The sequence below is a fragment of the Neurospora tetraspora genome (genome assembly GCF_033439725.1).
Source record: "Neurospora tetraspora strain CBS 560.94 chromosome Unknown B0H65scaffold_1, whole genome shotgun sequence".
Lineage (NCBI taxonomy): Eukaryota > Fungi > Ascomycota > Sordariomycetes > Sordariales > Sordariaceae > Neurospora > Neurospora tetraspora.
The window spans coordinates 6,584,957-6,599,440 of record NW_026944383.1 but is presented as its reverse complement, the minus strand read 5'-3'; the positions used below and the strand labels follow the sequence as shown (position 1 = coordinate 6,599,440).

Sequence of the window (14,484 nt, the reverse complement as noted above, 5' to 3'; positions counted from 1 at the left end):
TCCGTTTTGTTGCTCGTGTTGTTCTTTCTCATCAGGTCCAACCGAAGTGCTGATTTGCTCGTGCTCTTCCTCATCAAACCCAACCGATATGCTGGGTTGCTCGTGTTCTTCTTTCTCATCAAGCCCAACCGATGTGCTGGATTGCTCGTGTTCTTCCTCATCAACCGATATGCTGAATTTCTCGTGCTCTTCCTCATCAAACCCAAACGATATGCTGAGTTGCTCGTGTTCTTCCTCATCAACCGAGATGATGGGTTTCTCGTGTCCTTCTTCTTCATCAGGACCAACCGATGTATTAAATTGCTCATCTCCACGAACATCCACAACCTCAGCCACATCATTATGGTTGTGGGATTTTGGGGACGACGCCCGAGCAGGAGGACCCCGAGGATGGGAAGGACCCGAGAGGCCTGGGGAGGCAACGTGGTTGGGAGGAGCTACTCACTCCTCATCAGCCTCTTCGTCGTCCCAGGAATCTTTCTCCCGCTTGATAAGATCAGCCATTGCTTCTCGTGGAAAAATCGTGCTCCCTTCTTCATTCACCCTAGGAACCTTCATAAGCTTGGAGCCCCTAATTCTTCTCGCCGCTGGGCTCATATCTTCCGAAGGGGGGACATCATCCTCAAAAAGCGGTCCCATGTTTTCGATCCACCTCCGCCTACGCTCCATGAGCGTGCGCGTAAGGTCTCCAATGCCCGGTCTCGCCATGCCTGCCGCACCGCCTGGGCCGGGCGTCCCGGACCCGCCATTCGCATTGGCGCCATCCTTTGCGGCACCTGGCCGGGCCTTCTTCGGTTTCTTGCCCATCGTACGGGTCCGTTTGAGGTAGGCTGCTTGTACTTGGCTGTCAAGGTCTTCAAGAATGGTCTGGTACTCTTGGAACGCCATGCGCTCTTTAACAAGCTCAGTGAGACGCGCTTTGCGAGCACCGTTAAGAAGAACCTGCTCGTGCAGACGGGATTGGAGAAGACGTAATCGGGCGGCAACTTCGTCATCGTAATGGCCATCGAAATCGGCAGCTGTGGGACCAGGATCACCGCCGGAGGGATGCGAGGCAGAGGAGCCGCTCGTGGAAGACGTGTTGTTATTGCCCGTATTCGATGACGAGACATTGTTGGATGTGGAAGAGGTCCCGTTGGCTTGATCGGGCGGGAAAGGTAGGAAGCCAATGTGTCGTAGCTCTTGCTTGAGACGTTCATCAACTTGGGAGTAATCGAGTTTAGGATGCGAGGCTTTCTTCCATGATTCGCTGTTGGACTCGGGCATGAAAGTTGCAGGCGGGAGTTGGTTTGAGGCGGGTTGTCCAGCTGTGCCGTTGACGTTTCCATTGGTGCCATTAATCCCGTTTACCGTGGGCGACGCTGTCTGTGGTTGAGTGTCCCCAAAATCAAAACGATCGACACCGTTCATAACAACATCCCCGTCAGCACTGACGCCGTTTTGTCTCTCCTCCGCGGGCGGTGCACGATGCTCGGGCCGCATCGTCTGCAATAGCCGTGCTAGAATGGGCCCAACCGAGAGCTTGTCTGTCTCGGCAATTTCGTCGTTCATGTTCTCTATGTTGCCACGAGGCTGATTGGGGGGCAGTTTGTCCTTGACATGTGCCGAATCAATGGCCATGGCGCCGTCCTCTTCGGCCCATATTTCTGTGTAGTGTTTCTTCCCGCGCTTCGGCATGACAAAGGGCGTGACTCGGTCGCCACGCTCTCTAAGGAACGCGAGGTCTTCTTCTGTAAACGGTCGGAAAAATGGTTCGACATAAGTGCTGAAAGTAGAAAAGTTGATTTGGTTACTAGGTTTCGCATTGCTGAAGTCCTTATCGGGGGGATCGCCGGCTATTATGTCGGCCAGGTCGCTCTTTGGATAGACTGCAACTGAAAAGATCTCCTTGATTTCGTCTTCCGTCATTCCTGGCTTCACCGGGAGGATTTCGTAGACGGTCGGATCGGGGAAGATAGATGGATCATCGCCAAAAGTGTTGGCCTGTGGTCGTGCAGGCGGCGGGGGTTGGCCGTCGTCATCGGAGTCGTCGTCGTCGTCATTTTCCTCGGTCTTGGTCTTGTCGTCGGCCTCCATGGCAGAGGGCGTCCTGGGGGCGACAGGCGAGAGGGAAGAGCTGGCGGAGTCATCGCGGGAGAGCTTCCTTGCTTTGTTTCCGGACTCGCGGACTGGGGAAGAATACTCTGCAGGGAAGAGAGTCGAGTCAGTGATAAAATAATGGAGGCAGAGGCAGAGGATTTCAATTGGGGGTGATGCAAACCTATGTTGTTTCCCTGGGGCGGGGCCAGGTTCTCGGTGGCCTTCCGCTTCTTCTTGTTGGCTTTGCGCTCGGCACGCTCCTCGTCGTCGGCTTCCTTCTGGCGGCGTTCCTCCTCGCGGCCGCGCTCGGCGGCCAGCTCGCTCTCGCGGAGGCGGCGGGACTGGGCGAGCAGACGCATGCCTTTGTCACAGTTGGTCCCCCGCTTGTCAATGACCTCGCTAAGACGTGACAGGCGGGACAGGAGGCCATCGAGGCTCTTGGAGTCGGGCGATGCGGTGTTGTTAGCGGCGTGGTCGACAATGTCGTCGTGGGTGATGTTGCGGAAGAGGTCGAAGCGCACGTCCAAGGTGGCCGTCTCGTGCTGCTCAATGGGGGGCAGGCTGGCAACCTGGGGGGAGCCGGCGCTGGGCGTGGTGTTGCGACTGCGCGGGTGCTGGTGCTGGCGCATGACACCCGCTCCACCCTTCTTCCCCGTGCCCTTCTGGCTGCCCTTTTGGCCCGAGGGCGGCGGCATTGTTGCTGCGTAATCGGCAACCCCGCGCTCCTGGCTTTTTTGGCTGCTGCGCACCTTACTACGGGTGATCCTGGCGCGGCTTCCGGCCCGTGTGCTACCTGGATGGACTTTAGGGGGTTCCGTGGAAGAGGATCCGGACTCGGGGGTCTGGGGGGGCTGGCTGCTCTGGGTCCTCGGTAACGGCGATGATGTCGATGTCTCTCTAAGGGGTATCAGGCCCCGGGAAGGCTGCCGCGTCCACGGCGTGCTCGAGGGATGCTCGTCGCGGTCTGCCTCGCTCGCTGAAAGGCGGTCGATGCTGGTCGATACACAATCCAATGACGGCACAATAACAGATGGCACATCCCTGTCGGCCCCGACTGTCGCTCGCGAGTGATGAAGAATGCCTGAGTGGTGGGCTGTTTGACCTGTGTGGGAATCAGGGAATGGGGATGGATGGGGCTGGGCCAGAGCGCTGGGCGGGCCTTTTTAACTTGCACTTCCGTTGCTCTGTAGCGCTCTCTCTGCGTTGTAAGTGTTCAGGTTGCCCTTGCCCTGGGCCTTGCAGTGCTATTCCCGGTGAGTTTGTGTGACTGTCTGACTGATGCCCGTGTCGCGCCTGTGATTCCTCGCGTTGCCGTCTCACTCAACAGGCAAGTGCCACACTGTCACTTTCCTAGAGGTAGGACACTTCCTTCGACTTCAACACTGGCACTCTGAGGCAGGGCAGCTCTGTACAAACTGTGCCATGTCCGGGCTGTCAGCTGCCAGTACCTTAGCAACATGGAGGTCTTGGCGGATACAGAACAAATGGTCTGTGCTCCCACTGTATGGAAGCTTGGACCCCCAAAGCGCAGCTCACCTCTTTCCAGTCCTCCACCGAGTTGGGCAGTCGTCTCCTTGGCGTGTACAGTCCAGTAACAACTCCATCACCTTCTGTTGTTCAACATCTCATAACATCTTGCTTCCTTTTTTCGTCACTCATTTGGTAACATAGCAACACTAATACCAGCACCATGTTGTTCTTCAGGTAATATAGTGTCTTTATCCAACCCAAGAGAAGCACTCGGTTCGTTCATCATATCAAGCCATCATCCCTAGTGGGGTCAAGTCTCCGCTATGTTGACCAGCTGTGATGCTGCTTTGAAGCCGAGCAAACGAGGTCCGCGATACATATCGGGAGTTGCTTCACATGTCTACACCAAGCCCACCGCAGACTTTGACATCACCACTTCTCATTATACCACCCTTTCGTTCCCCAAGAGCTCATCGACCCCTTCACTCTCTCTCATAAATCCCAGGGCAATCAAACACCACACCACACCACACCACACCACACCACACCACACCCTCTCACCTCCCTCACAGCTCTCACCTCCTTCCTTCCTATCCCTCCCACCTCCCTTCCCTCTCAAGCACCCACTACAACATCTAGTCAAACAAACACACGCTAACACATCAAACAAAAAAGCTTCTTCAAAACCCTCATCGACCACGAGGTCACGGTCGAGCTCAAGAACGACATCCAGATTCGGGGCGTGCTCAAGAGCGTCGACCAGTTCCTCAACATCAAGCTCGACAACATCCAGGTCGTCGAAGAGCTCAAGTACCCGCACCTGAGCGCCGTCAAGAACGTGTTCATCCGCGGGTCCGTGGTCCGTTACGTCCACTTGCCTCAGGAGAGCGTGGACATTCAGTTGTTGGAGGATGCTACGAGGAGAGGTATGTTTCTTTGTTTGATCAATGAGAGGACTTGTGGTGACTTGATGGATGGGCTGGGTGGTGGTATTTATGCTAACTTAACTTCAATGTGGCAGAGGCGGCAAACCAGGCTACTAAGGCTAAGCAGGGTTGAGTGTGAGAGAGGGGAAGGGGGGAATATCATCTAGAACCATTACACGGAAAACACACCGGGAAATCAACCACAGTCTAAGGTTGTCACCACCGATCTCGTTCATCGACTGAAGCAAACGACGATGTGGAAGAGAAAAGTCTTTGGCGGGTATTTTTTGGAATCAAGGTTACCTCTACAGAGAGAGGGCGGTGACCGGCGAAACCGCAAGGCAAGCGTGGCAAGCGTGATGGATCCGAGAGTGTCACATAGGACGGATACCAGATGAGGAATGAACGCGGTGAGGTGAACGAACAAACGAGTGAGGACAGTGTTGGTCCATGTATTACAACACAGACACAATGTCCGGATAAGCTTCCAAACAAACAGAGATGCCATGATTACTGACGCCAACCTGATCCATCTATAAACACTCCAACTCTTACGCAAACCACCACACAAACTACCAATAAACCCCCCCACCACTCCCATCCTTCCCATCCCAAAACTTCTGCCCTTTCACCTTCTCTTCATCTTCATGCAAAACCCTCACCAACCCCCCTCTCCTCCTCTCCCCCACCCACCGATCAATCCACCCCTTCATCCTCGCCCTACTCGCCTCGCTCCCCACATTGACCGTCGGCACCACCTTCTCCACCCTCAACGCCATCAAAAAGAGCGCCAGCTCCCTGAACGAGCTGTGCTCGCTGTAGGGCACCCCAAAGCACATGGCCTCCTTCCCGCTCCCGCGCTGCGGGACGACGTTCCTCGCGAAGAAACGGGGCCGGAACCGGTTGCCGTGGAGGAGGTGCGTGATCGGCAGGGAGGAAGGAGGGAGAGTGGCGGTGACGGGGACGGAAGCGGGGGGTCCTGTGTCGAGATCTGGTGGTATTTGGTGGGAGGGATGGGAGGAGGAGTTGTTGTTGTTGGACCCGGATCCGGGACGGTAACTCCACCCCGATGGACGAAACCCGACGATGCGGCTGAACCCGTTGGACCGGTGCAGCTCGAGGTACTCGGCCAGCGTGTCGGCGCGGATCTCGCCGAGGGCTTGCATGTGCACTTGGGCCTCGCGGGGGTCCGAGGTCATGAGGGCGGAGAGCTCGGGGTCGCCGAGCTGTTTGGTGATGCGGATCTTGGATGGGGAAGCGAAGATTTTGGAGCGGAGGGCTTGCGCGATGGCGACGCAGATGCGCTCTTTGCCGATGGAGTAGGTGCCGCAGACTACGAGGAGGCGGTTTTTGCGGGACGATGACGATGAGGTGAGGGCGGTGAAGGCGTTGGGAGGAGGTTTGGTCTTGGTGTCTTCTTGTTCCTCCTCGGGTGGTGTTGGGTTTGATGTGATGCCGCCGTCCCCTCTTCTCTTACTGTTGTAGCCAAAGAACTGACTGACATCCTTTCCCTCCTTTGCATTACCGCCGCCTTCCCTCACCCTCAACAACCGCTCCCATTCTGCCTCGTTCCCATCCTTCAACCCTTTATCCAGTTTTGCGCACACCTCCGCACATGCCTGGATCACGTCCTCCTGGGGTGGGAACGAATACCGCGGATTCAGATACGTCGTGTCAAGGTAACAAACGTCAATCTTTTGCTGTCTTGTCTTCCCCGTCACCTTATCAAGCGTCTCCGGCTTCAGTAGTGGATGTTCCACATGCGCTGGACACGCCCTGAAGTCACCACAATGCAGAATCCTCTGCGTCCTCCCTTCCTTGCCCACCTTCTTCTCGAACAAAAACAGCGAACTCCCTGGGCAATGATTCGCCTCGATCATTGTGACCATCACTGTACCGCCCGTCTCAGCGACCGGCACTGTTTCCCCAAACTCCAGCTCGACAACGTACTTGGCCGCTGTCCGCAACTGCGTCTTGACCAGCGACCCGGTCACTTTGCTGCAGTAGATGGGCCCGTGTACCCAGCTGGCTGAGAGGCCCATGTAGTGGTCGCTGTGAAAGTGGCTGAGGAAGTAGGCCTTGCAGCCTTGGACGGCGCCGTAGCGGAATGCGTCAACGCAGATGGAGAAATTGGGCATGATCTTGTAGAAGGGGCAGGTTCGCTTGTAGGCCGGCATTCCCCTAGAGGCGGACTCGGCGGCCGCGGCGGTGGCCCAGGCGGAGGATTCGGCGTGGGAGGACATTAGTTTGCTGAAGGCTGAGCTGCCGTTACTTTTGGGTTTAGCATCGGGGCCACGGTTGGGATCATCGTCATCGCCTGGGAGGGTAAAGGGGTTTGCTTGTCCTGGGCGGGCAATGGCGGCGCGAGAAGCAAAGCGTTTGCTACCCTCTGTGAGATCCGTCATCGTGTCATCCACGAGATTGGTGCTCTCCTGACTTTCGTCCTTGATCTTGGGTACACGTTGCTTCGCTGTTGCTGGAACTGGTGGAGGGGGAAGTGGCGTGGGGTTGCCATCAAGACAAGCGTTGACGTGAGCGGTGGCCTGGTCGCTTGTTACGCCGGCGAGACTTGCGTTGCATATCGGGCAGCTTTCTGTAATGGCATCCGGGTCCGCCGGGGGAAACGTTAGATCATCATCGTCCTCAATCTCATCGATAAATCCAGCATCATCCAACATCATTTCGTCAAAATCATCATCGTCTCCGAGAAACCCTCGCTCTTTTGCTTCGAGCCGGGCTTGCTCCTGCACGTACCGCTTCTCTCTCAGTTCCTCGCCTTGAAGGTCGTTGTCGTGATTTTCCTTGTCTTCTTGTGGGTCTTCGTCGACTTGATCTGCGTCGTCCTTTGCCGATTCTTTGTCTTCTTCTTCCTGCTTGGTATGGGTGTCCGCTCTGGCGCCGGATGTCTCTTGTCGTAGCAGCGGAACTCTGGGCCTATCCGTGACCTCCTTTAAGGGCTTGGGTTCCGTCTTGTCTGTTGATTCCTCCCTTTTCTCCCTTCCCTCATCACCAGATAAACCCGCAGGCTTGACATGAGCAGCTCCCTTCTCCTCATCCTCATCCTCATCATCCTCCTCGTCCGAATCATCCAAGAACGGACCTCTCCTTAGCTTCTTTGCCGATTTTGCGCTCTGCGCACCACTACTCGGTGGCACAGCCAGCTTCTCTTCTTTGTTCGCACTCTGCGGCTTCACCTCCTCTTTCTCCGCCTCCTTCCTGACTTCAACCTCACCCCCCTTCACCTTCTTTCCCCTCACTTCTTCCTCAGCGTCAGAACTGACCCTCCTCTTCTTACTCGGCCCCCCGAGCTCATTGAACCGTTTCTCCTCCTCAACTCCCTTGACATCACCTCCTTCAATTTCACCCTCACCCTCCCTCTCACCCTCAACCTCAAGCTCATCACCCCCCTCCAAATCCTCAACCCCAACCCCGCCTTCTCCAATAAAAAGCGTCTCATCCGCCGCCTTCTTGAAGTAATTCAAGATACTCGCATTCGGCTTTGGTTTCGGCTTCGAGGAGATAGGCGTCTTGGTAATGTAGCCCCTGTTTCGGGCGGATTTGACGGGAGTTTTGGAGGAGGAGGAGCCGGTCAGTTTCCCTGCGGAGGAGGATGATGATGATGATTTTGGCGGCATGGTTCCAGCTTCCTAGTGTAGGAATTGATGCCGCGGTTTTTTGTGGTATGGGTGTGGCGGTGAGGTGAGGTGATTGGAGATTGCGTGTCGTTGATATAACTGAATGGAAAAGGGATGTTGGCGATTGAGATGCTGGGGTTGATAGTTCTGGAATGAGGAGAGGGGACAGGTTGACCGAGGTTGTGGTTGTTCAGGTGTAGTGGCGAAGACATGCATCTGCAAGCGGGCAGCAAACGGGCGCGGGAAAGAACGCGAGGGGCAAATCTGAGTGAAGCAAGCGACAAACGCCAAAATGCGTCGCGAAGTCACGTGAGCGTAAAGTGCTCCTGTAACAAAGGAATACTAAAATCAAAACGGTTGAATTGATGTACGAATGTTGTTCATTACCCAAATATCGGCTATTCTTTCATACTCTGAAGACTATGGAGTCCTTTGTCTACCGGTATTTCCCTGCTATCATAAGCCGCTGCATAGTACCTGGACTATGTACGCTACGCGAGCCACACCCATGTGTCAGGTCTCGTCAACGTAGACAAGCTTTCCTCTCAAGACAACCAATAAAGTCCTGCCATAAGTGACAATTTTGGTTCATGAACGCCCGTGAAAGAAACCAACCGTATACCTTGAAACACAAGTAGCAAAAAACGCTCTTTAAATGAAAAATAAAACTGCTTTTATTCTCCGCTTCCCATCGTTTCCGGGGAGAGCATATCGCACTTGCTCAGATCCCCACATATTCATAATCTTCCCACACAATTTGCATCATGGCGGCTTTCTATTCCTCATCAGCAATAGCCTCCCGTCTCATACCCCCAAAGGTATTCTATTCCTCAGCCTCCTCACCCTCCTCCTCGACCTGGTCCAACTCCTCAACCTCCTCGTCGAGGCTGCCGGCGGGGACCTCGTACAGGCGGAGGATGTTCTTGTTGGGGTCCTTGACGAGGACGAACTTGGCGTCCTCAGACTCGGACTTGAGGCACATATCGGCAATGGTGCGGACAATACCCCAGCCGTTGGAGAGCTGGAGGTTCATCTGGTTGGCGAAGTCCTTGGGCTTCCAGCCAACAACGCCGAGAATGACGTGCTTGTCGTTGACCTTGGGGTTAACGCGGGAGACGAAACTATCGGGGGTAAAAGTGGTTAGTATCGAGTTTTTATCATCATGGTAGCAATGATGCAAAACTTACCCAAGCTTCATAACGTCGGCCTTGGCGAGAATGGACTGGACAGTCCACCTGGCGAGCTTGCAGCTGTTGTTCTTCATCTCAGTAGCGACAACGGCACCACGCTGAGAAGCGAGCTTGGTCCTCCAGTCGAGGGCACCGCCGGCTCCTTGGGCCTTGCTGTCCCACTCATTGAGGGCGTGCACGGTGACGAGCTGGTTCTTGCCGTCGGTGGCGTTCTTCTGAACAGCGTCGATCTCAGTACGGACAACCAAGAAGACGGACTCCTCCTCGCTGGTGGAGAGGTCAAAGCGGCGGTACTTGTAGGCCTTGGAGGCAGGGGGAACGTTCTCGTCGGAGGCGTTGTAGAAGGGGTTCTCGTGGGCCATGTTGACCTTCTCGGACTCGTTCTCGACGACGACCTGGTTGGCGAAGTTGTGGTTGATGAAGGTGGCCTCCTCGGCAAGGGCGTGGGGCTGGTTGATGCCATCCTTGGAACCCTCGGAAGCGTCGAGCGGAGCGTCGGCGGCGTTCTCGTTGACGGTGACAAGGTCGAGAGCGGCGTTGTCGCGCTTGTCGAAGAAGACCTTGTTGCCCTGGCGGGAAATAACGATATCCCAAGGGGAGACGGAGCGGGGAGCGCACATGAGCATGGAGAGGATGTTGTCGGTGGCGAAGATGGTGGCCTCGTCCTTCTCGGCGAGCTCCTGAATGACGGGGTCGGAAGAGGTGGTGACGTTGTAGGCAGCACGGTCGATGGCGGTGAGCCTGCGCTCGGCGTTCTTGACCACGGGCTTGTCGTAGGAGCGGTCGTAGGCGTAGAGGAAACCGTAGTCATCGACATCCTCACCCTCGTCGGTCTCGAGGTTGAGCTTGCTGAGACGGTTGTAGTCAATCTCTTCAATCAGCTTCCAGTCACCCTTGATGTTGATCGAAGCATCACGGTTGCGCTGGGGCTTGTCATAATCCTTCCAGCCGAAGCGACGACCGCGAGCACCAGTGTTCTGGCGGCCACCGCGGCCACCGTCGTAGCCACCACCGTACTGCTGACCACCGCGACCTGTCCTCTGGAAGGTCTGACGGCCACCACCCCTGCCAGCCTGGGCGCCAGCACCGCCGCGTTGGCCACGGCCTCTAGTAAAGACAGCACCACGACCGAAGCGGGTCTTGCCAGTATCCCTGACGTTGGAGACAACGGAGAAGGAAGACTCGTCCTCGGCGACGGGGGGAGCGAAGATGGAGGTGGAACCGGCGCCGTAGATCTGCTGGTCTAGAGTCGAAAGTTAGCAAACATAATCGCTCCCATCCAAAGCTCGAAAGGGTCATGGAAAGGACAGAGACCGGGTAGGATAACGTACCACGGAAGTTCCTGTTGTACTGCTGGCGGCCACCGCGACCGTCACGGCCGTCCTTGGAGTCGGCAGTCCAGTCGGCCATGCGACCGAGCTTATCGCCCTTGGAGTAGGGGGCGTAGGGGACGCCATTCAGAGTGGTCTCGGTGGTGACGGCGGGGCCCCAAGTGGCACCCAGGTCGGGGAGGGAGTCGATGAGGTCGACGAGGCCCGAAAGGCCGGGAGTAGGGTTCGTCATGGTTGCTGTCGTGTGTGGGTGACGAAACGATATCGGAATCCGTAAGTTGGAAAGATAAAATAAAAAGAGGACCCAGGACTCGGAGGGGTTGCTTCGAATTCGCCGGGGCTGTCTCGCTGTGGAATTCTGCTGTCCGGCCGTGCAGCAAATTGCCCCAAAACTCAGAAATTCGCAGGGTGGGGTTATTGTGTGCTGTGGGGCTCCCGCGAGCTCCTTACCGTAGCGGACATGGGGTTCACCGAGAAGGCTGTGGCCAATCAAACCCGCGCATTGCAGGTGAGCAGGTTCACCGTGTTCAACCTAGCAAGCGCAGCTTCATGTTGTCACCATTTCCGGAACATCTTTCTTTGACATCCCCTGTTGAACCTTGCCCGCCGTTGCTAGTATTATTCTTCCATGTTCTTTTCCAAAGTCTTGAACATTATGATGCCCCAGATTGGATTATCTGACAGAGCTCGAGTGATAACGGGTATTTTAGATTGTATAAACGCCGCGTTCACGGAAAGACACCTGCAAAGGCCTCTTCCTCAGTCTTCCTGACCAGCTATCATATTCGGCAGGGCCAGCTCTTGAATGTCCGAACACCATCCTCTTTTCCTTAATACCCAAATTCACCGAGTTGGCCCAATCGATCTCCTTCTCAAAAATCCTCAAAAACCCCTCCATCCGGCTCTGTCGAAAACAGATTCTCGAGCGCATCCCTAACCTCAAACTCCTCCATCACAGCTCCGAACCTACAACCACGCCAAAGAGAAGCGATTAGCAAATCGGACCTTGACTTTCGACAAAGACCAATGAAAGCACTTCGGTCACAGATGGCGAGGGAGAGGCAGAACTTACCCGTAACACCGAACCTTGCTCCCCAACTCCTCGGACAGCCGCGCAAAGTCCTCCAGCTGCAACTCCGCAAGCCGCGGATGAGCGAGGACCATTCCCCACGCCATGACAGGCGTGATCTCCCCGTCGAGATCCAGTCGCTTGCTGAGGTCGAGCAGTGTAGCCAAGTCGGCCTTACTGAGTTCCCATGTGCGCTGACCACCACCACTAATGCTAGTAGGCATCGGGGGATGACCGTGAGCATGAGCGTGGACGTGCTGCTGCCCGATGGGCGTATTGGCACCGCCGTCGCCACTGCTATTCCCGCCAATGGCTAAATTCGGCATGTTGGCGTACCCGAAAGGGCTCTCTGGCGATAGTTCGGAGAAAGGCTCGGGAGGACAAGAAGCCATGAGTGCGTGGCCGCAGGGCTGTCGCTGCGCTCTATCTTCGGTGCCGGCACCTCGTTCTAGTAGCCATGTCATGTGTTCCATGCATGGGCGCTCGAGTCTAAGAAAGGTAGAACCAAGGGGCACTTGTTAGTTGCTTTTTCCCTTCCCTTTACTCTCGTGTGAGGGAATGTTTTCGAAATCTCCAACATTGAAGACGCACGCACACGAATGTCCGTTTCTCCTTTGTCTTTTACTGATGGGGATTCGAAAGAGGTGGGAACTCGTACGTTAATACAAAATCAATACCGGCTTGATCATAATCCATATCTGGATTCCTCTTTGGTGCCAGAACACCTGCGCCATCTCCCAAAATGGTGTTGAAGTCTCTCGGTCCTCCAGGGGGTGGGCGGTAAACCGGCGAAGTCATCGTCGTCGATGGTGGTGGTGATGGGAAGCCAGGAGCACTCGTTTGGCTGGATGCTGGCCCTGGTAGGTAGCTTCCACTGCCCAATATACTGGATCTGGAAGTGTATCCAAGACTCGGGCCACTTGGACTGCTAACCATTTGGTCGAAGAAGTTTGTGTCGGCGGCAATTGGATCACCGGCCGCGTCGTTCTGGGCTAGCTTGGCTTTGAGGCGCCGGTTCTCTTCGGCGAGACGCTCCTTATCTTGTGCGATGGTGCTGAAGATTTCTTTGAGACGCAGGACCTCATCTTCGAGAGCTTTGATGTATAGCTCTTTTCGTTCGCGATGTGTTCTTCGTAACAAGTCAGCACATATCTGGGCTTTGGCGGACATTTGGAGAAGCATACCGTTGTGCCTGTCTGTTCAGCTCTTGGCGTCGTGTGAGTGCTGGCTTGCTGTCTGGCTTAGGGCCTCGCCTTTTCGGTGGTTGACCATCTATACACCCGAAACAATCAGCCCGGTCTGTATCAACAAATAGCGACCATATTGATAACTGCTACCCACCTCTCGTTTTCTTGTCTGAGAGACTCTTAAGAATTTCAAGATTCAGAGTGGATAAAGGGTTGCTGTCCGGACCAGAGTGAGGATCCTCAGCATACGTTGCGAGTGGTTGGAGAGGCAGTGAAGAAGTCATAGTGGCAGGGTGGAGATATCGCGATAGGTCCGAACGGGATAGTGTTTGGTGTTTAATGAACTGATGCGGTTGGCGGGGTACGCGGCTATCGTCGAACCAAAAATCAGCAGATATTCTCGACTAACACTTCAGCTTTCCATGCAGATCCGAACTGTTGCTTTCTGGGAGATAAGATTGAGTCGCTCAAGATAACGACCGCGCTTGCATTGTGAGACAATCGCTATTCGGAACCTTGGATCGCGGTACACTAAGCGGCAAAGGCGGAACGGAGGTGTTTGTATAGCGCACGGTATCGAGAGGAATCATACGGAAAATCTCACCTGAGAAGCAGCTCGCCTTGACGGACCTCGAATAAGCGCGAGGTTGAAAAATCTAGTAAGTCGGGACACGAGCGAGGAAGATAAGGTTGCAGTTGTGACGGCTCATTCAGGACGTCGTTCCCAGACTTCCTTTTGTTTGGCTGCCTTGTTATCCTCGGGGATTTGAAAAAACAGAAAACAGGTTGCCCCGTAGGTGTTGAAGAGGGTCTCGACTCAAGGCGTCGTGGATTGGATCGCGGTTCCGTTGGAAGGTTGAGGATGTAGTCTAAGTGGTCCTAGAAGTGATGGCGGGTAACTCGACGAGGGCAAGGGTAGAAGCAGCGTCCCGGTGACGCTTGTTTAGTAGCCGTTGAGCGTAGCAAGGTCCGATTCCCACAGATGAGAGAAGATGAGGAGGATGAAGTTCTCTGCAGTGAGTTCAGGCGAGGAAAGTTCCATTGTCGTCGTTCGCGCTTTGAATGGAGACATGGGGGCCGAGTATCTTACCATTATTGACTTGACATTTCAAGTTAGGCTGCGGTCACGGTGTCACACATAATATCGGAATAAGCAACTCCCATATGAGCAAGCGCGTAAGGCCGACAGCCTATGCCACGACACTATTCCGCATTTGGGCTTCAGAGCAACCGAAAGGTAACCAAACACCAAGCAACGGGGTTTCCCGATAGCAATAATAAGATTAAAAGAGATGATAGTGAACCGAGACGCAGGTCAACAGTGTGTAATCTGTGTGGTGGATAAAACGTGTGTAGATCTTGCCAACACTCCGGGTTGGCCGACGAACTCTTTGAAATGTCCAAAAGGTTGGGCCGGCAAGTGACTGCAAACATGAAGCTTTTGCTTGGCCGTAGTCGCTGAAGCTGTATGTTTTTGATATGACAGCCAGCTGCCCACCGTAGGTGAGACTTCAGCCCATCCAGGTCGTCCTCTGCGGTTCGCCCTGATCGTCGATTTGACATGGCGTCCGTGCTTGGCAAGCCTCCACTGTGTTGA

At 55.0% G+C, this 14,484-nt stretch overlaps 5 protein-coding genes across 5 annotated transcripts; 1 reads left to right on the top strand and 4 right to left on the bottom strand.

Moving 5' to 3' along the window:
- Positions 1–441: 441 nt before the first annotated feature.
- On the bottom strand, positions 442–2,774 carry B0H65DRAFT_414041 (histone acetyltransferases subunit 3-domain-containing protein; the record flags this gene model as incomplete). The annotated part of the gene is made up of 2 exons (XM_062823883.1): positions 442–2,183; positions 2,261–2,774. 2 exons carry the CDS (start codon positions 2,772–2,774, stop codon positions 442–444), a joined length of 2,256 nt encoding a protein of 751 aa, XP_062687175.1.
- Positions 2,775–3,432: 658 nt separating this feature from the next.
- B0H65DRAFT_453100 (uncharacterized protein) lies at positions 3,433–5,087 on the top strand. The gene is made up of 3 exons (XM_062826133.1): positions 3,433–3,783; positions 4,225–4,475; positions 4,571–5,087. The coding sequence occupies exons 1-3, from the start codon at positions 3,770–3,772 to the stop codon at positions 4,606–4,608; spliced, it is 303 nt and encodes a 100-aa protein (XP_062687174.1). The 5' UTR covers positions 3,433–3,769; the 3' UTR covers positions 4,609–5,087.
- Positions 4,626–8,205, bottom strand: B0H65DRAFT_58461 (DNA repair metallo-beta-lactamase-domain-containing protein). Its single transcript, XM_062830903.1, has one exon. The coding sequence runs from the start codon at positions 8,108–8,110 to the stop codon at positions 5,048–5,050; it is 3,063 nt and encodes a 1,020-aa protein (XP_062687173.1). The 5' UTR covers positions 8,111–8,205; the 3' UTR covers positions 4,626–5,047.
- A 261-nt stretch (positions 8,206–8,466) lies between these two features.
- On the bottom strand, positions 8,467–11,003 carry B0H65DRAFT_453091 (eukaryotic translation initiation factor 3 subunit D). Its single transcript, XM_062826132.1, has 3 exons — positions 10,632–11,003; positions 9,298–10,543; positions 8,467–9,231 (listed from the first exon to the last, which is right to left on the bottom strand). The coding sequence occupies exons 1-3, from the start codon at positions 10,861–10,863 to the stop codon at positions 8,934–8,936; spliced, it is 1,776 nt and encodes a 591-aa protein (XP_062687172.1). The 5' UTR covers positions 10,864–11,003; the 3' UTR covers positions 8,467–8,933.
- Positions 11,004–11,172: 169 nt separating this feature from the next.
- On the bottom strand, positions 11,173–13,258 carry B0H65DRAFT_453089 (uncharacterized protein). The gene is made up of 4 exons (XM_062826131.1): positions 13,042–13,258; positions 12,359–12,972; positions 11,704–12,189; positions 11,173–11,597 (listed from the first exon to the last, which is right to left on the bottom strand). Exons 2-4 carry the CDS (start codon positions 12,880–12,882, stop codon positions 11,504–11,506), a joined length of 1,104 nt encoding a protein of 367 aa, XP_062687171.1. The 5' UTR covers positions 12,883–12,972; positions 13,042–13,258; the 3' UTR covers positions 11,173–11,503.
- Positions 13,259–14,484: the final 1,226 nt, after the last annotated feature.